At 40.2% G+C, this 15,000-nt stretch overlaps 1 protein-coding gene across 2 annotated transcripts in view; it reads left to right on the plus strand.

Annotated features, from left to right (window-relative positions):
• The window catches only part of LOC127415730 (1-phosphatidylinositol 4,5-bisphosphate phosphodiesterase beta-1-like), a 114,625-nt gene that overhangs the window by 86,537 nt on the left and 13,088 nt on the right, over positions 1–15,000 (plus strand). For both annotated transcript variants that reach the window (XM_051654586.1, XM_051654585.1), the window contains exons 21-32: positions 289–453; positions 1,078–1,177; positions 1,422–1,526; positions 1,687–1,802; positions 2,626–2,755; positions 3,806–3,859; positions 8,577–8,772; positions 9,383–9,554; positions 12,435–12,511; positions 12,841–12,936; positions 13,445–13,502; positions 13,711–13,797. In XM_051654586.1, coding sequence (XP_051510546.1) covers positions 289–453; positions 1,078–1,177; positions 1,422–1,526; positions 1,687–1,802; positions 2,626–2,755; positions 3,806–3,859; positions 8,577–8,772; positions 9,383–9,554; positions 12,435–12,511; positions 12,841–12,936; positions 13,445–13,502; positions 13,711–13,797 — 1,356 coding nt within the window. The remainder of the gene's footprint in view (positions 1–288; positions 454–1,077; positions 1,178–1,421; positions 1,527–1,686; positions 1,803–2,625; positions 2,756–3,805; positions 3,860–8,576; positions 8,773–9,382; positions 9,555–12,434; positions 12,512–12,840; positions 12,937–13,444; positions 13,503–13,710; positions 13,798–15,000) is intronic.

A 15,000-nucleotide genomic window follows, 5' to 3' on the forward strand; every position in this document is an offset into this window, starting at 1 on the left:
GACTTGGTGTAAAAATGAATTTCAGGCTCAACTTGTGTCGTTGTTGTCTGTCATAACAGCTCAGAATAATTCATGATATACTCTTCCACATGCAGGAAAAAGGGGGATACTGTCAAAATAATAGTAAACACAAAGACACCATTAAAATGTGCACCTGTTACTGAATCTCATGAATCCTGTCAGGAACATGTGTGAAGAAATATGTTTATTTATCTATTTTATGTTAGGAGCATTAAAATGTGTTTGTATTGTGTTTGAATAAACGTGTTTCTTTTGTCTTTTTAACAGATCATATCTGGTCAGTTTCTGTGTGATAAGCGAGTCGGTGTTTACGTCGAGGTGGAAATGTTCGGTCTGCCGGTCGACACCAAACGTAAAACGTTTAAGACAAAGACCTCACAGAACAATGCTGTGAATCCAGTGTGGGATGAAGAACCCGTGGTCTTCAAAAGAGTATGTTCCCATTCTACAGACAGAGCTATAGAGCCTGTATCTCACTGTTATTCATCCTAATATGCATTGGCTCTGAAATTACTCCAAAGTGACTTTTTTATTTTCAGAGGAGACATTATTTCAACCAAACAGCCACTACAGCCAAATATAATCCAAATATTTAATGCAAGAATTTAAACAGTAGAATCTAGCTAAAAATAATCAGTGCATGTTTAACACACAGTTTTGTCACTATATGAGGGGTGTTCGATTAAAGTTCTGAGAGGTCTGCTCTCTACATTTCCTCCCCAGCGAACGTGTGGATGATCACAGCTGACACGGTTTCATCAGATAATAGCAATGACCAACAGCAAATAAAGGGAACATGTCTGACATCAGTTAATATTTTTGCGATTCTGTTTGATGACATTAGTGGTGCATAAATGCACGCTTCACCTTTAATAATCAAATAAAAGCACACCAAAATCATTCTGAAATGTACTCACCAGCAAATCATCACACATATATAGTGAATATTCAATGCAGCATCGTCCAGCTCTGTTTATCACATATATTTAATTGTAAACTTGGGCAGTGAGTTATTCTGTGAGAAACAATAAAACAACACTGTGATTCTGACAACAGGTGGTGCTGCCCACGCTGGCGTCATTAAGAATAGCCGTGTATGAAGACAACGGGAAATTTATTGGCCATCGCATCATCCCAGTGTGTGCCATCAGACCAGGTCAGTACCAGACAATCATCATCGGGTTTATTTATAATCAACTGAGAAAGTGTGGCATGCAAATTTCATTCAGCTCAAACTTATGGGCGTGTTTCTGCTGTTACCTGATTTGTATAATTCCTGCAGTGAATCAAGCGCTAAAACAACACATACAGCATGAGCAGATAAACAACGCTATCAGCGGGTGAAATGTTTAGCTATCAGTGATTGACAGGTGATTAAACAGTGTTTGTGTCTGCTGCAGGATATCATTATATCAGTCTGAGGAATGAGAAGAACCAGCCGCTCATTCTGCCCGCTGTGTTTGTGTACACGGAAGTCAAAGATTACGTGCCAGATACATTCGCAAGTATGAGAGCAAAACAAATGACAATATGTTGAGGTGACATTCCAGGAATAACATTTATCAAAATAATAACCACATATATTATGATATGACTCCTTTAACATGTTGAGTGTACTTCCTGCAAGTGAGTGTGCTGTCGGTTTTCTCTGTGATGTCATAATAGATGTAATTGAGGCTCTGTCCAATCCCATCCTCTATATCAGTCTGAAGGAGCAGAGAGCCAATCAGCTCGCAGCACTCACACAAGAGGAGGGAGCACAGGAGACCCACAGAGAAGAGGTGTGTGTCTGTCTGTGTCTGTCTGTGTGTGTGTGTGTGTGTGTGTGTGTGTGTGTGTGTGTGTGTGTGTGTGTGTCTGTGTGTGTCTGTCTGTGTGTGTGTGTGTGTCTTTGTTTGTGTGTGTTTGTGTGTGTGTGTGTGTGTGTGTGTGTGTGTCTGTCTGTGTGTGTGTATGTGTGTGTGTGTGTGTGTGTTTGTTTGTGTGTGTGTGTGTGTGTGCGTGTGTGTGTGTGTGTGTGTGTGTGTGTGTCTGTTTGTGTGTCTTTGTCTGTGTGTGTGTGTACAGGTTAAACCTCTGTTGTGGGGACCAAATGTAACAGGTAAAGAACAATTGTATATGTGTGATGTCAAATCAAATGGCAAATGCTTTATTAGTAAGTATAATGAAGAATAGCTACATTTTGCATTTATTTGTGTAAGTGGTCCTGCAGTGTTTGTGTTCCAGACATGAATCATGCGTGTTGTTGAGGGGAGTTGTGCTGATATTTACTAACAGATCATACTTACTGTTTTCACCTGGAAAAACCCCATAGACTTACATTGGAGGAGGAACTCCAGATCTAGAGCACAGAATATCACAGATACTCTTTTCACTTGAGACAGTAAACAAACATTTAGTAACATCATAGCAACCATCCAGCAACACCCTGGCAACCACTCACAACACTCAGTATCATGGCAATGCACGGGCAAACACCACTCACAGAAATTGTGATTTATTTATTTTTCATAAATTGTTTTGTTTCTCTTTTTTAATTTGTAGATGTTTTAAAATAGTTTTCTAACTTGTCATTATTTTGAATTGTATTTGATTGTTTTTCAGGCAAATGGAGGTGTGGACTCTGTCACAGAGGTGAAGACTGAATCTAAACCAGCGCTCACAGAGAATGGATTAAACTACGACCCCATCTCACCCAAATCATCAGGCATGAGTCACACGACTCCACCCACCGGTAACTGACATCTATCAGCACAAATAACTAGTACTCCAGACCATTGGTTCCCAACCTGGGGTCCGTGCCCCCCTTAGGGGGGCGCCAGAGTTCACAGGGGGGTGCAGAACCTCGCGCACTTTGATGCTGTCAAAGATGGATAAAATGCACTAATACCAGTAAAGCAGCATGTCAGTTGCCTCGTCTAACTCAACATGAAAAGCAATATCTCACTATAAAAAATGTGCAAAGACTTGACACCCTGGCAACTGTAGTAAAACCTCATGACATGTCACTCAACCGACCAGAGCCTCTTTACAAAACTGCATGAGGATGAAGCGCATCAAATATATTCTGCAGACGTGCAACTGCAACATCATAACCACGCACTGCAAGACTTCAAACACGTATTAAAACTGCATACCTTGTTGACGTGTTAACACATTATATGAAGAACATCAAACGGATGCATTGCTCTGCGGCCTTGGATGACAGCGCTCCCTCTCTCTCATACGTGTGAACAAACACAGCGAGAGATGAGATATGATACATAAGCCCCGCTTCCCTTAGTTACAGACACCTTCAGGTTTTTCTGTCGGCATCTGTTTTGCCAGAAATCACGGAGAAGCAATTGCACAAGTAAATTACCAGCAATTATTATATAACACAGTTGTCAACCGCTAAGTGTAGTTATGTGCAGTATGTATATTTAGTCAGCAGTCAGCCACTTCAAACCCTTCAGAGAAAGGATGACATAAATGGAGACAGAAAAATAATAAAAATTATGAAACATTCTTTCCCCCTTTTTTTTGTTTTTTTGTTGCATGTATATGCATTAAATAAATAAAATAAAATACAGTTATATAAAACTTTAAAAACAACTATTTTTGTTCTTGAAGGGGTACCCAGTTAATATGCTGCACACCACTGACATGTATGTATATATATAAATGTGTAATTAAGTAGGTGGGCTTCAAGGAAAAAAGGTTGGGAACCACTGCTCTAGACAGTGTGTACTATATAGAATATGGACATAACGTGTGTGTGTGTGTGTGTGTGTGTGTGTTTTAGGCTCTGTTAAACCTGCTGTGAAGTCTGAGGATGTTGTTCAAAGTGTCTTATCAGGTAAAGATCTGATGTGATTTACTTACACTGAAAATGGTTCAAGGAATGTAAACGAAAACCAAAATCGAACAACATTTTTTACAGAACATAACCGAAAACAGGAACAAAGTGCCTTTCAAATGTTTCGGAGTGAAAACTTTTATCACTTGAAAACCTTTTTATTAACACTAGAACTACCAGAATTCTATAACTACTAAAATGGACATAGCGGCCATTCTGAGCGTTCATACTAGACTGTACCGAATGTCATTTTTGTCATGTCATATTTACATTCGAAGCTTCTATTGAGGTTTTAGAATGAAGCTTCTAATGTCTGTCCTCATATTTTATGATGTTATCACCATAAAAAATGTAAAACTCCTCGAACAAAATCCTCAGTTTGAATAAAATAGAATAATATGGATTAAATGGAGCACCGACCACCAAGCGAACGCAGATAGGCCTACATAATAAGATTTTTTTGTAATATATAATAGTGTAAGAGCTGCTAGACTGCCCCGGAAGGTGCGTGCATCGCTTTGTGTCCGGCAAGCGGGAGAGCAAAGTTTTTTCACTGCAGTGAAAATGTTGTTTTTGAAAGTCTAAACGCCGACAAACATGGATTGAAGCAGAATATTTCGTTAGATAAAAACATGTTGTGAATTTTGGAAATGATTACATCTATCTTTTTTCAGTACATTTTGACTTTGGACTTTACAACGCTCTGGAGTTATTGGAAATGTTTGTACCACACGAATCGGAAACAATCCTATGCAGCCACCACTGGAATCAAAATCCATGAATAAATGGATCTGTTATGTTAGGATAGGGAATAATAAACATCAGGACACGAAACTGAAATTCTAATGAATGTAAAAATGTATTAGTTCATCGACAACCACAGAACCTGCTATTGTAGCTATTTACAGATACAAATTCGATTATTTATATTCTATTATTTTCTTAGTAAAATAAAAACAAATCTTAGGATATAATAACTTATAAAAACATCACCAATATGCATTTCAATGCATAGTAAAGGGGAAAAGTTGAAATAATACAGCGGCTATAATGCGTATGGTCAATATGACCGTTATGGCCATTCAAGGTAGAAATACTCAGAACTCTTGTGTTTTGTAATTTTAATAAAATAACAATGTTAGAATAAAATATACACACATTTAAGAAAAGTCAGGGTCCTATAACCCTAGGTTTTATTTCAACAAAGTTATTACATTGCAAAATTTAAAAACGGTCAAAATGACTGCCTTGGGGAGTTGGCCTGGGTAGCTCAGTGGTAAAAGACGCTGGCTACCACCCCTGGAGTTCGCTAGTTCGAATCCAGGGCGTGCTGAGTGACTCCAGCCAGGTCTCCTAAGCAACCAAATTGGCCCGGTTGCTAGGGAGGGTAGAGTCACATGGGGTAACCTCCTTGTGGTCGCTATAATGTGGTTCGTTCTTGGTGGGGCGCTTGGTGAGTTGAGCGGATGCCGCAGTGGATGGCGTGAAGCCTCCACACGCACTATGTCTCCGTAGCAATGTGCTCAACAAGCCATAACATGATAAGAGGTGTGGACTGACGATCTCAGGCACGGAGGCAAATGGGATTTGTCCTCCGCCACCCAGACTGAGGCAACCACTAAGCGACCACGAGGACTTAAAAAAAAAAAAGCACATTGGGAATTGGGCATTCCAAATTGGGAGAAAACGTGGAGGAAAAAAAATAAAAATAAATGACTGCCTTGGTAGTTCTAGTGTTAAGGGGTCAAAATTAACTCTGCCCAAATGCCCAAATACTTAATGCCCTGTTTGGGCCACTGGAAGGCACCAGGCTGGAAAGCCGTTACTGGGCAGTACGCTGTCAGAGCCAAAGCTTCGGATTTAGACCAGTTGACTCTGTATCCTGAGAACTTAGAAAAGGAATTAATAATTCTGTGGAGGCAAGGCATAGATCTAATGGGGTCGGAGACGAATAATAAAATATCATCTGTGTAAAGCAAAAGCTTATGCGCCACACCTCCCTTCATCATCCTCTGGAAAATCATCCTCCTTTCTTATCACGACTGCTAATGGTTCCAAGGCAAGACAGAACAATAATGGGGAAAGAGGACAACCCTGCCGAGTGCCCCTATGCAGAGTAAAATAATCTGAAATTAATCCATTTGTTTCTAGCGCCTTTACCGGATGTCTATAAAGTAACTTATTCCATCTAATAAAAGTATTCCCGAACCCGTATATTTCCAAAATCTAATTAAGATAATCCCATTCTACCACATCAAACGCCTTTTCGGCGTCAAGTGAGATGGCAGCGACCGGAGTCTGATCATTCGCCACTGACCACATGATATTGATGAAACGTCTAATGTTATCAGAAGAGCAGCGGCCCCGAATATACCCCACCTGATCTATATGTATAAGAGATGTCATAACATTACTTAACCGGTTAGCCAGAATTTTTGACAATATTGTTACATCTAGCTGGATCAGGGAAATTGGATGGTAACTCTTACACTCGCTTGGATCTTTGTCCTTTTTAAGAATCAGACTGATCCAGGCTTGTGTCATGGTTAGCAGGAAGCTTTCCATTCTTTAATGATCCTGTATAAGCTTCTAACAAAAGTGGAGCCAGTTCTGTAGCATAAGATCTAAAAAATTCAGCGGCAAAGCCATCTGGCCCCGGAGACTTGCCTATAGGCAAGGCCTTAATTACCTCGCCAAGCTCCTCCAAGGTTATCTCAGAATCAAGAGAATTGTTTTGCTCAGTCGTCAGTTTAGGAAGTTCTAATGGTTCCACAAATTTCTAATATCTTCTTCAGTAGATGAAGACGTAGAACTATAAAGATCAAGATAGAATTCTTTAAAAGCATTATTAATATCAAATTGTTGAAATTCAGGATTTTGCAAAAGGGATACATTAAAGCGCCAACTATATGATTTCTTTTTCTCCGTATGTGGCAACACCTCTAAACTCACCAGGGTGTGATCTGAGACTAAAATGTTTCCAATTGAGCAATCAACAACAGATGAATTGAGGGACTTAGATATATAAATAAAAAAAATCTATTCTAGAATAAATCTTATGAACTGATGAAAATATGTATAGTCCCTACCAGATGGGTTCAAAAGTCTCCAAATGTCTGTAAGACCAAGCTTTTTACACATCCTGTGAAGCGTCAATGTTGCTCTAGGGGGCTTACACACTTTTGCTTCACTATGATCAAGAACTGAATCCATCAAAGGATTAAAGTCTCCTCCCAATATTATATCATGAGGGGTGCCAGCGGCTTGCAACATCCCTTCAAGATCTATAAAAAAGCCCTGATCATCAGCGTTAGCTGCGTAAATATTAGCCAAAATCAACCTTTGCCCCTGAATTTCTGCTAAAACAATAATGACTCTTCCTAATTTATCTTTAATCTGTTCGAGACATTTGAATTGTAGATGTTTATTTATCAGTATAATGACTCCCCTGCTCTTACTTGAGCGAGCACTAAAGAAAACATGTCCACCCCATATCTTCCCAAATTTTTCAGCTTCCTGCGGGGAAAGAAACACTATATCATATTTCTTATATAGTCTGCTCATATTAACATTTGACATTTTGACATATGAGAAAAAATAGATTGTGTGTCAAACATAAAATTATAAAGACCACATTCCAACATTAGTGCAACAAACAAACCCCAAACTTCCCCCGAACCAAACAAACAGAAAAAAGAAAAACGTGTGCATTAACCCTGCGCACGACAGCGCCAACTAGCGTCCATCCTTCTAAACTCAAACAGTCCATGTACGCCAACGAGATTCTCTGCGACAACTTTGCCATCGGATTGCTCAAGTCTGGTGCTTCTATACAAATTTTGTGAGACAGAATTACACAACAGAAAATAATCTATAAAACAAACTCCAGCCAATAGGCAGAATAAACACAAAGAACATGTAGATTCATCCACATAACTGTCCCGAAGGTGTGTTCCTCCACAAAACAAGCTCCAGACGCTAGCGGAACCAGCACACACACACAAAAAAACGTTCAGTTTCCTCTGACAGTCAAATGAATGTTCAGTGAGCCGGCTGTTTATGAGTGCAGCAGATGACCTTATCACTCCAATGTCCTACATAAAATACTCAACAAAACAAACTCCATCCAATAGGAGGCATAAGCACAAAGAACATGCGGATTCATCCACAACTGTCCCGAAGGAGTGTTATTCCACAAAACAAACTCCAGCCGCTAGGCGAAACCAGCACAAAAAGAAACAAAAAAGCTGCTCAGTTTCCTCACACGGTCAAGTGAATGTTCAGTGAGACAAGCTCACATGGGAGCCACATGAAAATCACCAAAATAACGTACTCATTCCAATGACTTTATGAAAGAGATCGCTTGTGGGCATGCAAATATTTTGCGGCCATCCTTAGCATTTTTCTCAATTTGGCTGAATATCACACAGATGTGATTGGGTTTAGGCACGCAAGTAATCATATGACTCTGTACTGAATACAACAGCATGATTGTGAGTGTGATATTGCTTTTATACATCAGTTCTGTAATAATAGAGTTTCATATGTTTCAGACCTGTTAATTCTTGCATATCTTCTCTGCCGATCAAAACAGTTCCAGAACAAGTTAAAACATGAAGCTGTGTGTCGCACGGACTGGAACAGTGTATGAGAATTAAGTGACAGCGATCTTATAAATGATGATAATACACATTCTGTGTGTGTGTGTGTGTGTCAGAGGTGGATGCTCAGACTGTAGAAGAATTAAAACAGCAGAAGGGTTATGTGAAGGAACAAAAGAGGCTTTATAAAGAGCTGAAGGACCTCATGAAGAAACATAACAAGAAAGCCGATGAAATGATCTGTGAGCACGCAGCCAATCAGAAACGACTGCACAGCGACTTCCTGCATCGCAAAACAGCCCTGCAGAAAAGGTGAGTGACCTGACTCTCCAACTTCCCTTTAGTCACACTGATGTTGTTCCAAACCTGCATGACTTTCCTCTGTGGGAGACAAAATTACTGATCGCTCTTGTCCATGCAATTACAGTCAATGGGGACTGATGCTGTAAGCTTCAAAAAAGGATGCAAAGCACCATGAAAGTATCATAAAAGTAATCCATGCAACCCATGCACTAAATTCCAAGTCTTCTGAAGTCATGTGACAGCTTGTGTGAGGAACAGACTGAAATGTTAGTTGTTATTTACTGAAAATCTTCCTCTCCAGTGAGCTATTATAGCTGTGACCGGATTCAGTCTGATTTGTGAATTAGATCAATTGATATATTGTAAAGATCCAGTTCAAAAGAATGATTTGTTAATTAATCGGACATCAATACTTTTCCACACAAAGCTCATATGACTTCAGAAGACTTGGAATATAGCAGACAATGTGGACCTCTTTTATGGTGCTTTTGCATTCTCTATAAACACTAATATTCCCATCTGGTGTAACTACATGGACTGTTACATGAGGGTGAGGAAATAATGACACAATTTTCATTTGTTGTGATTTATTCCTTTAAAGTGTGTGTGTTTGTTGTAGGTCTTGTTCAAATCACAGTCAATCATCTGTTGATCAAGAGTTAGTGTCTCTGGAAGAAGAGAGAATTGAAAGAGTGAAAGAATTACAAGAGCAACAACAACAGCAGCTGTTGACACTGCGACAGAAACAATACCAGAGAGAAAAACACCTCAAAGAAGAACACTTCAAACTGGTAAACACTCTCAGTTAAACCGACTGACACTAGTTGACATGTCTAGTCTGTGAGTCTTCAGTTGTGATGGTGACACTTGATTCTCTCAGGGCGGCTCCCATGATTTTAGTTTTGTATGTGACACTGTAAATGAACTCAAACCATCGCAGATGTCCAGAGCGCATGCAGCACACTTCACTAATAACATACTTGAGTAACTCAGAGAGCTCCAGGTCCACTTAATTTTGTTTTGTTTTATGTAAACGACACACAGCTACACATGAGATGCAGTTTGCGTATCGTCTGTTGTGCGCATGTGTGTCTGTGTGTGTGTGTGCAGCGTGTGAGTATATGTGTGTGAGTGTGTGTGTGTGTGTGTGTGTGTGCGCGCGAGTGTGTGTGTGTGTGTGCGTGTGTGTCTGTGTGTGTGTGTGTGTGTGTCTGTGAGTATATGTGTGCGAGTGTGTGTCTGTGCGTGCAGCGTGTGTGTGTGTGAGTATATGTGTGTGAGTGTGTGTGTGTGTGTGTGTGTGCGCGCGAGTGTGTGTGTGTGTGTGCGTGTGTGTCTGTGTGTGTGTGTGTGTGTGTGTGAGTATATGTGTGCGAGTGTGTGTCTGTGTGTGCAGCGTGTGTCTGTGTGTGTGTGAGTATATGTGTGCGAGTGTGTGTCTGTGCGTGCAGCGTGTCTGTGTGTGAGTATATGTGTGCGAGTGTGTGTCTGTGCGTGCAGCGTGTCTGTGTGTGAGTATATGTGTGCGAGTGTGTGTCTGTGCGTGCAGCGTGTGTCTGTGTGTGTGAGTATATGTGTGCGAGTGTGTGTGTGTGTGTGCGAGTGTGTGTGTGCGAGTGTGAGTGTGTGTGTGCGTGTGTGTCTGTGTGTGAGTGTGTGTGTAACTGAGTATATGTGTGCATGTGTGCGAGTGTGTGTCTGTGCGTGCAGCGTGTGTGTGTGAGTATGTGTGCGAGCGTGTGTCTGTGCGTGCAGCGTGTGTGTGTGCGTGCAGCGTGTGTGTGTGTGTGAGTATGTGTGTGTGTCTGTGCTTGCAGCGTGTGTGTGCGAGTGTGTGTCTGTGTGTGCAGCGTGTGTGTGTGTGTGTGTGTGTCTGCGTGCAGCGTGTGTGTGTGTGTGTGAGTATATGTGTGCGAGTGTGTGTCTGTGTGTGCGAGTGTGTGCATGTGTGCGTGCGTGCGTGCAGCGTGTGTGTCTGTGAGTGTGTGACTATATGTGTGCGAGTGTGTGTGTGTGTGTGCGAGTGTGTGTCTGTGTGTGCAGTTAATCATGTTTGTATTCGTGGAGCTGCAGAAGCGCTGACTGCATGCACGACTCAACAAGATCCCAGTGAGCAGATGAGGTGCTGCATCAGATGCCCGTGTATCTTATAAACGTGTTTTAAAAGGGTCTCGACTCATTCAAGCAGACAATGAGAGGAACAATGAGATCTGCAGACCGCTGACGCCGCAAACAAACATCTGTGCTCATTACACAGACTGTTACGACTCAGAGAATCTCATGATGAGCCTCAGAAACACGAGCGGTCACGTGGGCTGATTTTAGTCTCATGGTGTAATCAGATTAATAATGAGTTTAAAGTCTGGTGCACATGACAGTTTTAAAGATCGTCTGATTGACAGTACAGCAGTGCAGTTTAGATTCTAGGTAGAACTAGATTATACCACAGTAAAAACACTCATTCATTCAGATATTTGACAGACACTTTCAGACCATACAAGCTGTACTCAAACATTTTTCAGTAACAGTCCCATAAGTGAAAGGATAGTATTTGGGGTAAAAATCCCCTCTGTTGCAGGTGCTAAATGCCCCTATAAAACGCATTGTTTTTCATAAGTAGGCGAATAGATTTGTTATGAAAATGTTCAGATTAGGCTCACATTGACTCATCCAATCAGAATAGAGATTAGTTTGTTTATAGAATACTTGAGATGTAATAAAACATCAAATGTGTTTGAAATGAACAGGAAATGGTTGACTTTTCTGAAGTAGTTATTTTGAGTAATCTTGCTGTCTTAAAATGAATTGAGTAATTAATTGAAAATTGTGCTGTATAGACCATTTCAAGAATGTAAACAAAAACAAAAGGACATAGAACAGCACAAATGTTTTTCCGGATCCTTCCAACAAAGTGTCTTTTTCAAGGAAAGTCAGTCCACTCGGCGACCGTCTCTGGAACGTTCTTGGGCAGTTCGGGCAGCAATTATTCTATGTAAACAAGCGTCATGAAAGTGCAGCTCCTGTCTGCTTGAATGGGGAAAGACCGAAATCTCCAAAAGTGTTGCTCAAGATTACGATAAAAGAACATATTTCATATCAGCAGTAAAATCTGACGACACTGTCAGGTGAGCGAGAGACGGACACAGTGTGTGTGGCATCAGGACTCGGAGTGGCATTTATTTAAAATGAGCAGCCCAAAGTGTGGGGTAAAGAGCTCTCTCACCACCTTTAAAAAAAAGTATTTGAATCAATACAACTTTACATTATTATTTCTTTCCACACAAATGATGTTGCTCCATCAATATTCAATACAAAAATTATCAACTGTTTTGACCTTGATACACTTTGTGACCAGAAAAAAGCAACATTTCCTTACGGGGTGTCTTTAGCCCCGTTGTACCATACTAGCTAAAGTTACTTGCCTCAGACCAAACTCTGAATATCTTTCTGAGATTTGATGCCAGTAACCTGGAGAACACCAAATCCAGTGATAATTCTTCCTCGTCCTGGTACTTAATAAACCCAACTGATGAACACCCCTGTGTGCCCCGACTCACAGAAATACTGTAAAACCAGCGATCAGACGGAACTGCTGGTTTTGTGTGTTTGTGAGCGGCTCGCTGTAGCGCACACACATGTTTGTGTTTTCACTCATTTCTCTGTATGTGCAGCTTGTGCAGAAGCTGATCGCCGTCGCTGAAGAGTCCCAGAGTAACCAGCTGAAGAAACTGAAAGATCTGTGTGAAAAGTACGAAATCATCACTAACACACGCTTCACTAAAGACACATTCAGTGCTGTTGTGGAAGAAGTTTTCATTCTTTCTGTGAACAATATTTGCTTGTCAGAAGCAGATGGTTTTAGGGGAGGGACATTATAAATGTTTGCTTTTATATGCATAACAATCTGTATGCTGGTGAACTCAAAGGATTTTTGAGCATATTAGTTTATAGATGAATTAAAAGTTTGATTTCATAGGGTCTTTAACTTCAGTTTACCACTCAACACTTATATGAACATACTGGATATTTATGGTAGTGAATTCGATTCTCTGCCATAATGATTACATTTCTCTTCAGAGAAACAGAAAACCTGAAGAAAAGGATGGGCAAACGATGGAAAGAGAAATTTCATGATGCTAAATCACAAGAGAAAAGTCACAGAGTGACAGAAGAGTGAGTGATTTAATCACCTGACAAACATGTTCCTGGATCAGCCAATCAGAGCAGAGAGTTCCACTTCAACAACATTATCAACCAATCACGTCCCTCCTGAGTAGCTAATGGTTAGATTTAGTGCTGGTGATATAATGTTTTTTTTTTTGTCTTATTAACTAATGATTAAAAGAACATTTATTTGAGAATTAACACTGGATAAGTTATTAACACTTGTTTTCAGAGAATATATCTCTAATAAGATCAAGTTTATTTTTTTATGAATGTATTTAGTTTTAATTATTATTTTTAATATTTTTACTGTGTAACAAGAAAAATATTGATTGCAAAAATGTATTTCTGACTGTGTGATCCAGGAACATGTCCCACTTTAATCATGTTTGGTAATAAACTGTATATTTTATACTGTTTACTGTATATGACTGAAAATACAGCTGTGAATGTGACAAGGATTTTCACATAAAAATGATTTCAACAGTTTGAAATATGAAATGTGTCTGTTTTCCAGAAAGAAGGCGGAGCTGAAACAGTCACATGTTATTGAGGCGGTTCATTCCATCAGACGGGTGAGTGAATGAAGTTGATCTCAGAGTTTCACTGCTCAGCATTAGTATTCTGTGAAAAAAACATCTTTCTTTATTGACAGCCATTCAGAAGTACAGGAGACATGTGTACTGAAGAAATAAGATTTTAAGCAACATATAAATCACAAATCACAGCGCTCGCTCTTGTGTCGCGTTCAGATTGACGTGTAATGTAGTGTTTGTTTTTCAGCTGGAAGACGCTCAGACCAAACGACTCGAGCGACTGATGGAGAAACATCAAGATATTCGGCAGCAAATCCTGGATGAGAAGCCAAAGGTACGACACACTTCACCTGATCAGAACTGATGGTCAAACAGGATATTTAAACATTAACAACACTCACACACACACACACAAACACACACACACACACTCACACAGACACATACACAAACATACATACACACTCACTCACACAGACACATACACAAACACACACACAAACACACACACACACACTCACACAGACACATACACAAACATACATACACACTCACTCACACAGACACACACACAAACACAAACATACACAAACACACACTCACACAGACACACACACAAACACACACACACACACTCACACAGACACATACACAAACATACATACACACTCACTCACACAGACACACACACACACAAACACAAACATACACAAACACACACTCACACAGACACACACACAAACACACACTCACACAGACACACACACAAACACACACTCACACAGACACATAGACAAACATACACACACACACACACATATACACTCACACAGACACATACACAAACATACACATACACATACACAAACACACACTCACACAGACACACACACACACACTCACACAGACACATACACAAACATACACACACACACATACACTCACACAGACACATACACAAACATACACACTCATTCACACAGAGACACACTCACACACACATACACAGAGACACACACAAACACACACTCACTCACGCAGAGACACACTCACACACACTCACTCTCACACACACTCACACAGAGACACACACAAACACAATCTCACACACACACACACACTCACACAGACACATACACAAACATACACTCACTCAAATACACAGACACATACACAAACTCACACACACACTCACACAGACACATACACAAACATACACTCACACAGACACACACAAACATACACACTCACTCTCACACTCACACACTCACACACACACACACACACACACACACACACACATGCACACATATAGTGGTGTTCAAAAGTCTGAGTCCACATTTATAATCTGGGAAAAGTTTTAGAGGTGATGAAGTATAATGAAGAATATTTCCCATTCTGCAGTATTTCTATGTGAGTAATTGAACAGACGCTCAGATCTCAAATCATACTGGAGAACATGATCATCACGTTTTGTTCATGATGACATTAAAATAACTAATAAAATAACATTCTCAAATTCATGTCCATTTTTCCA

The sequence above is a fragment of the Myxocyprinus asiaticus genome, chromosome 25 (genome assembly GCF_019703515.2).
Source record: "Myxocyprinus asiaticus isolate MX2 ecotype Aquarium Trade chromosome 25, UBuf_Myxa_2, whole genome shotgun sequence".
NCBI lineage: Eukaryota > Metazoa > Chordata > Actinopteri > Cypriniformes > Catostomidae > Myxocyprinus > Myxocyprinus asiaticus.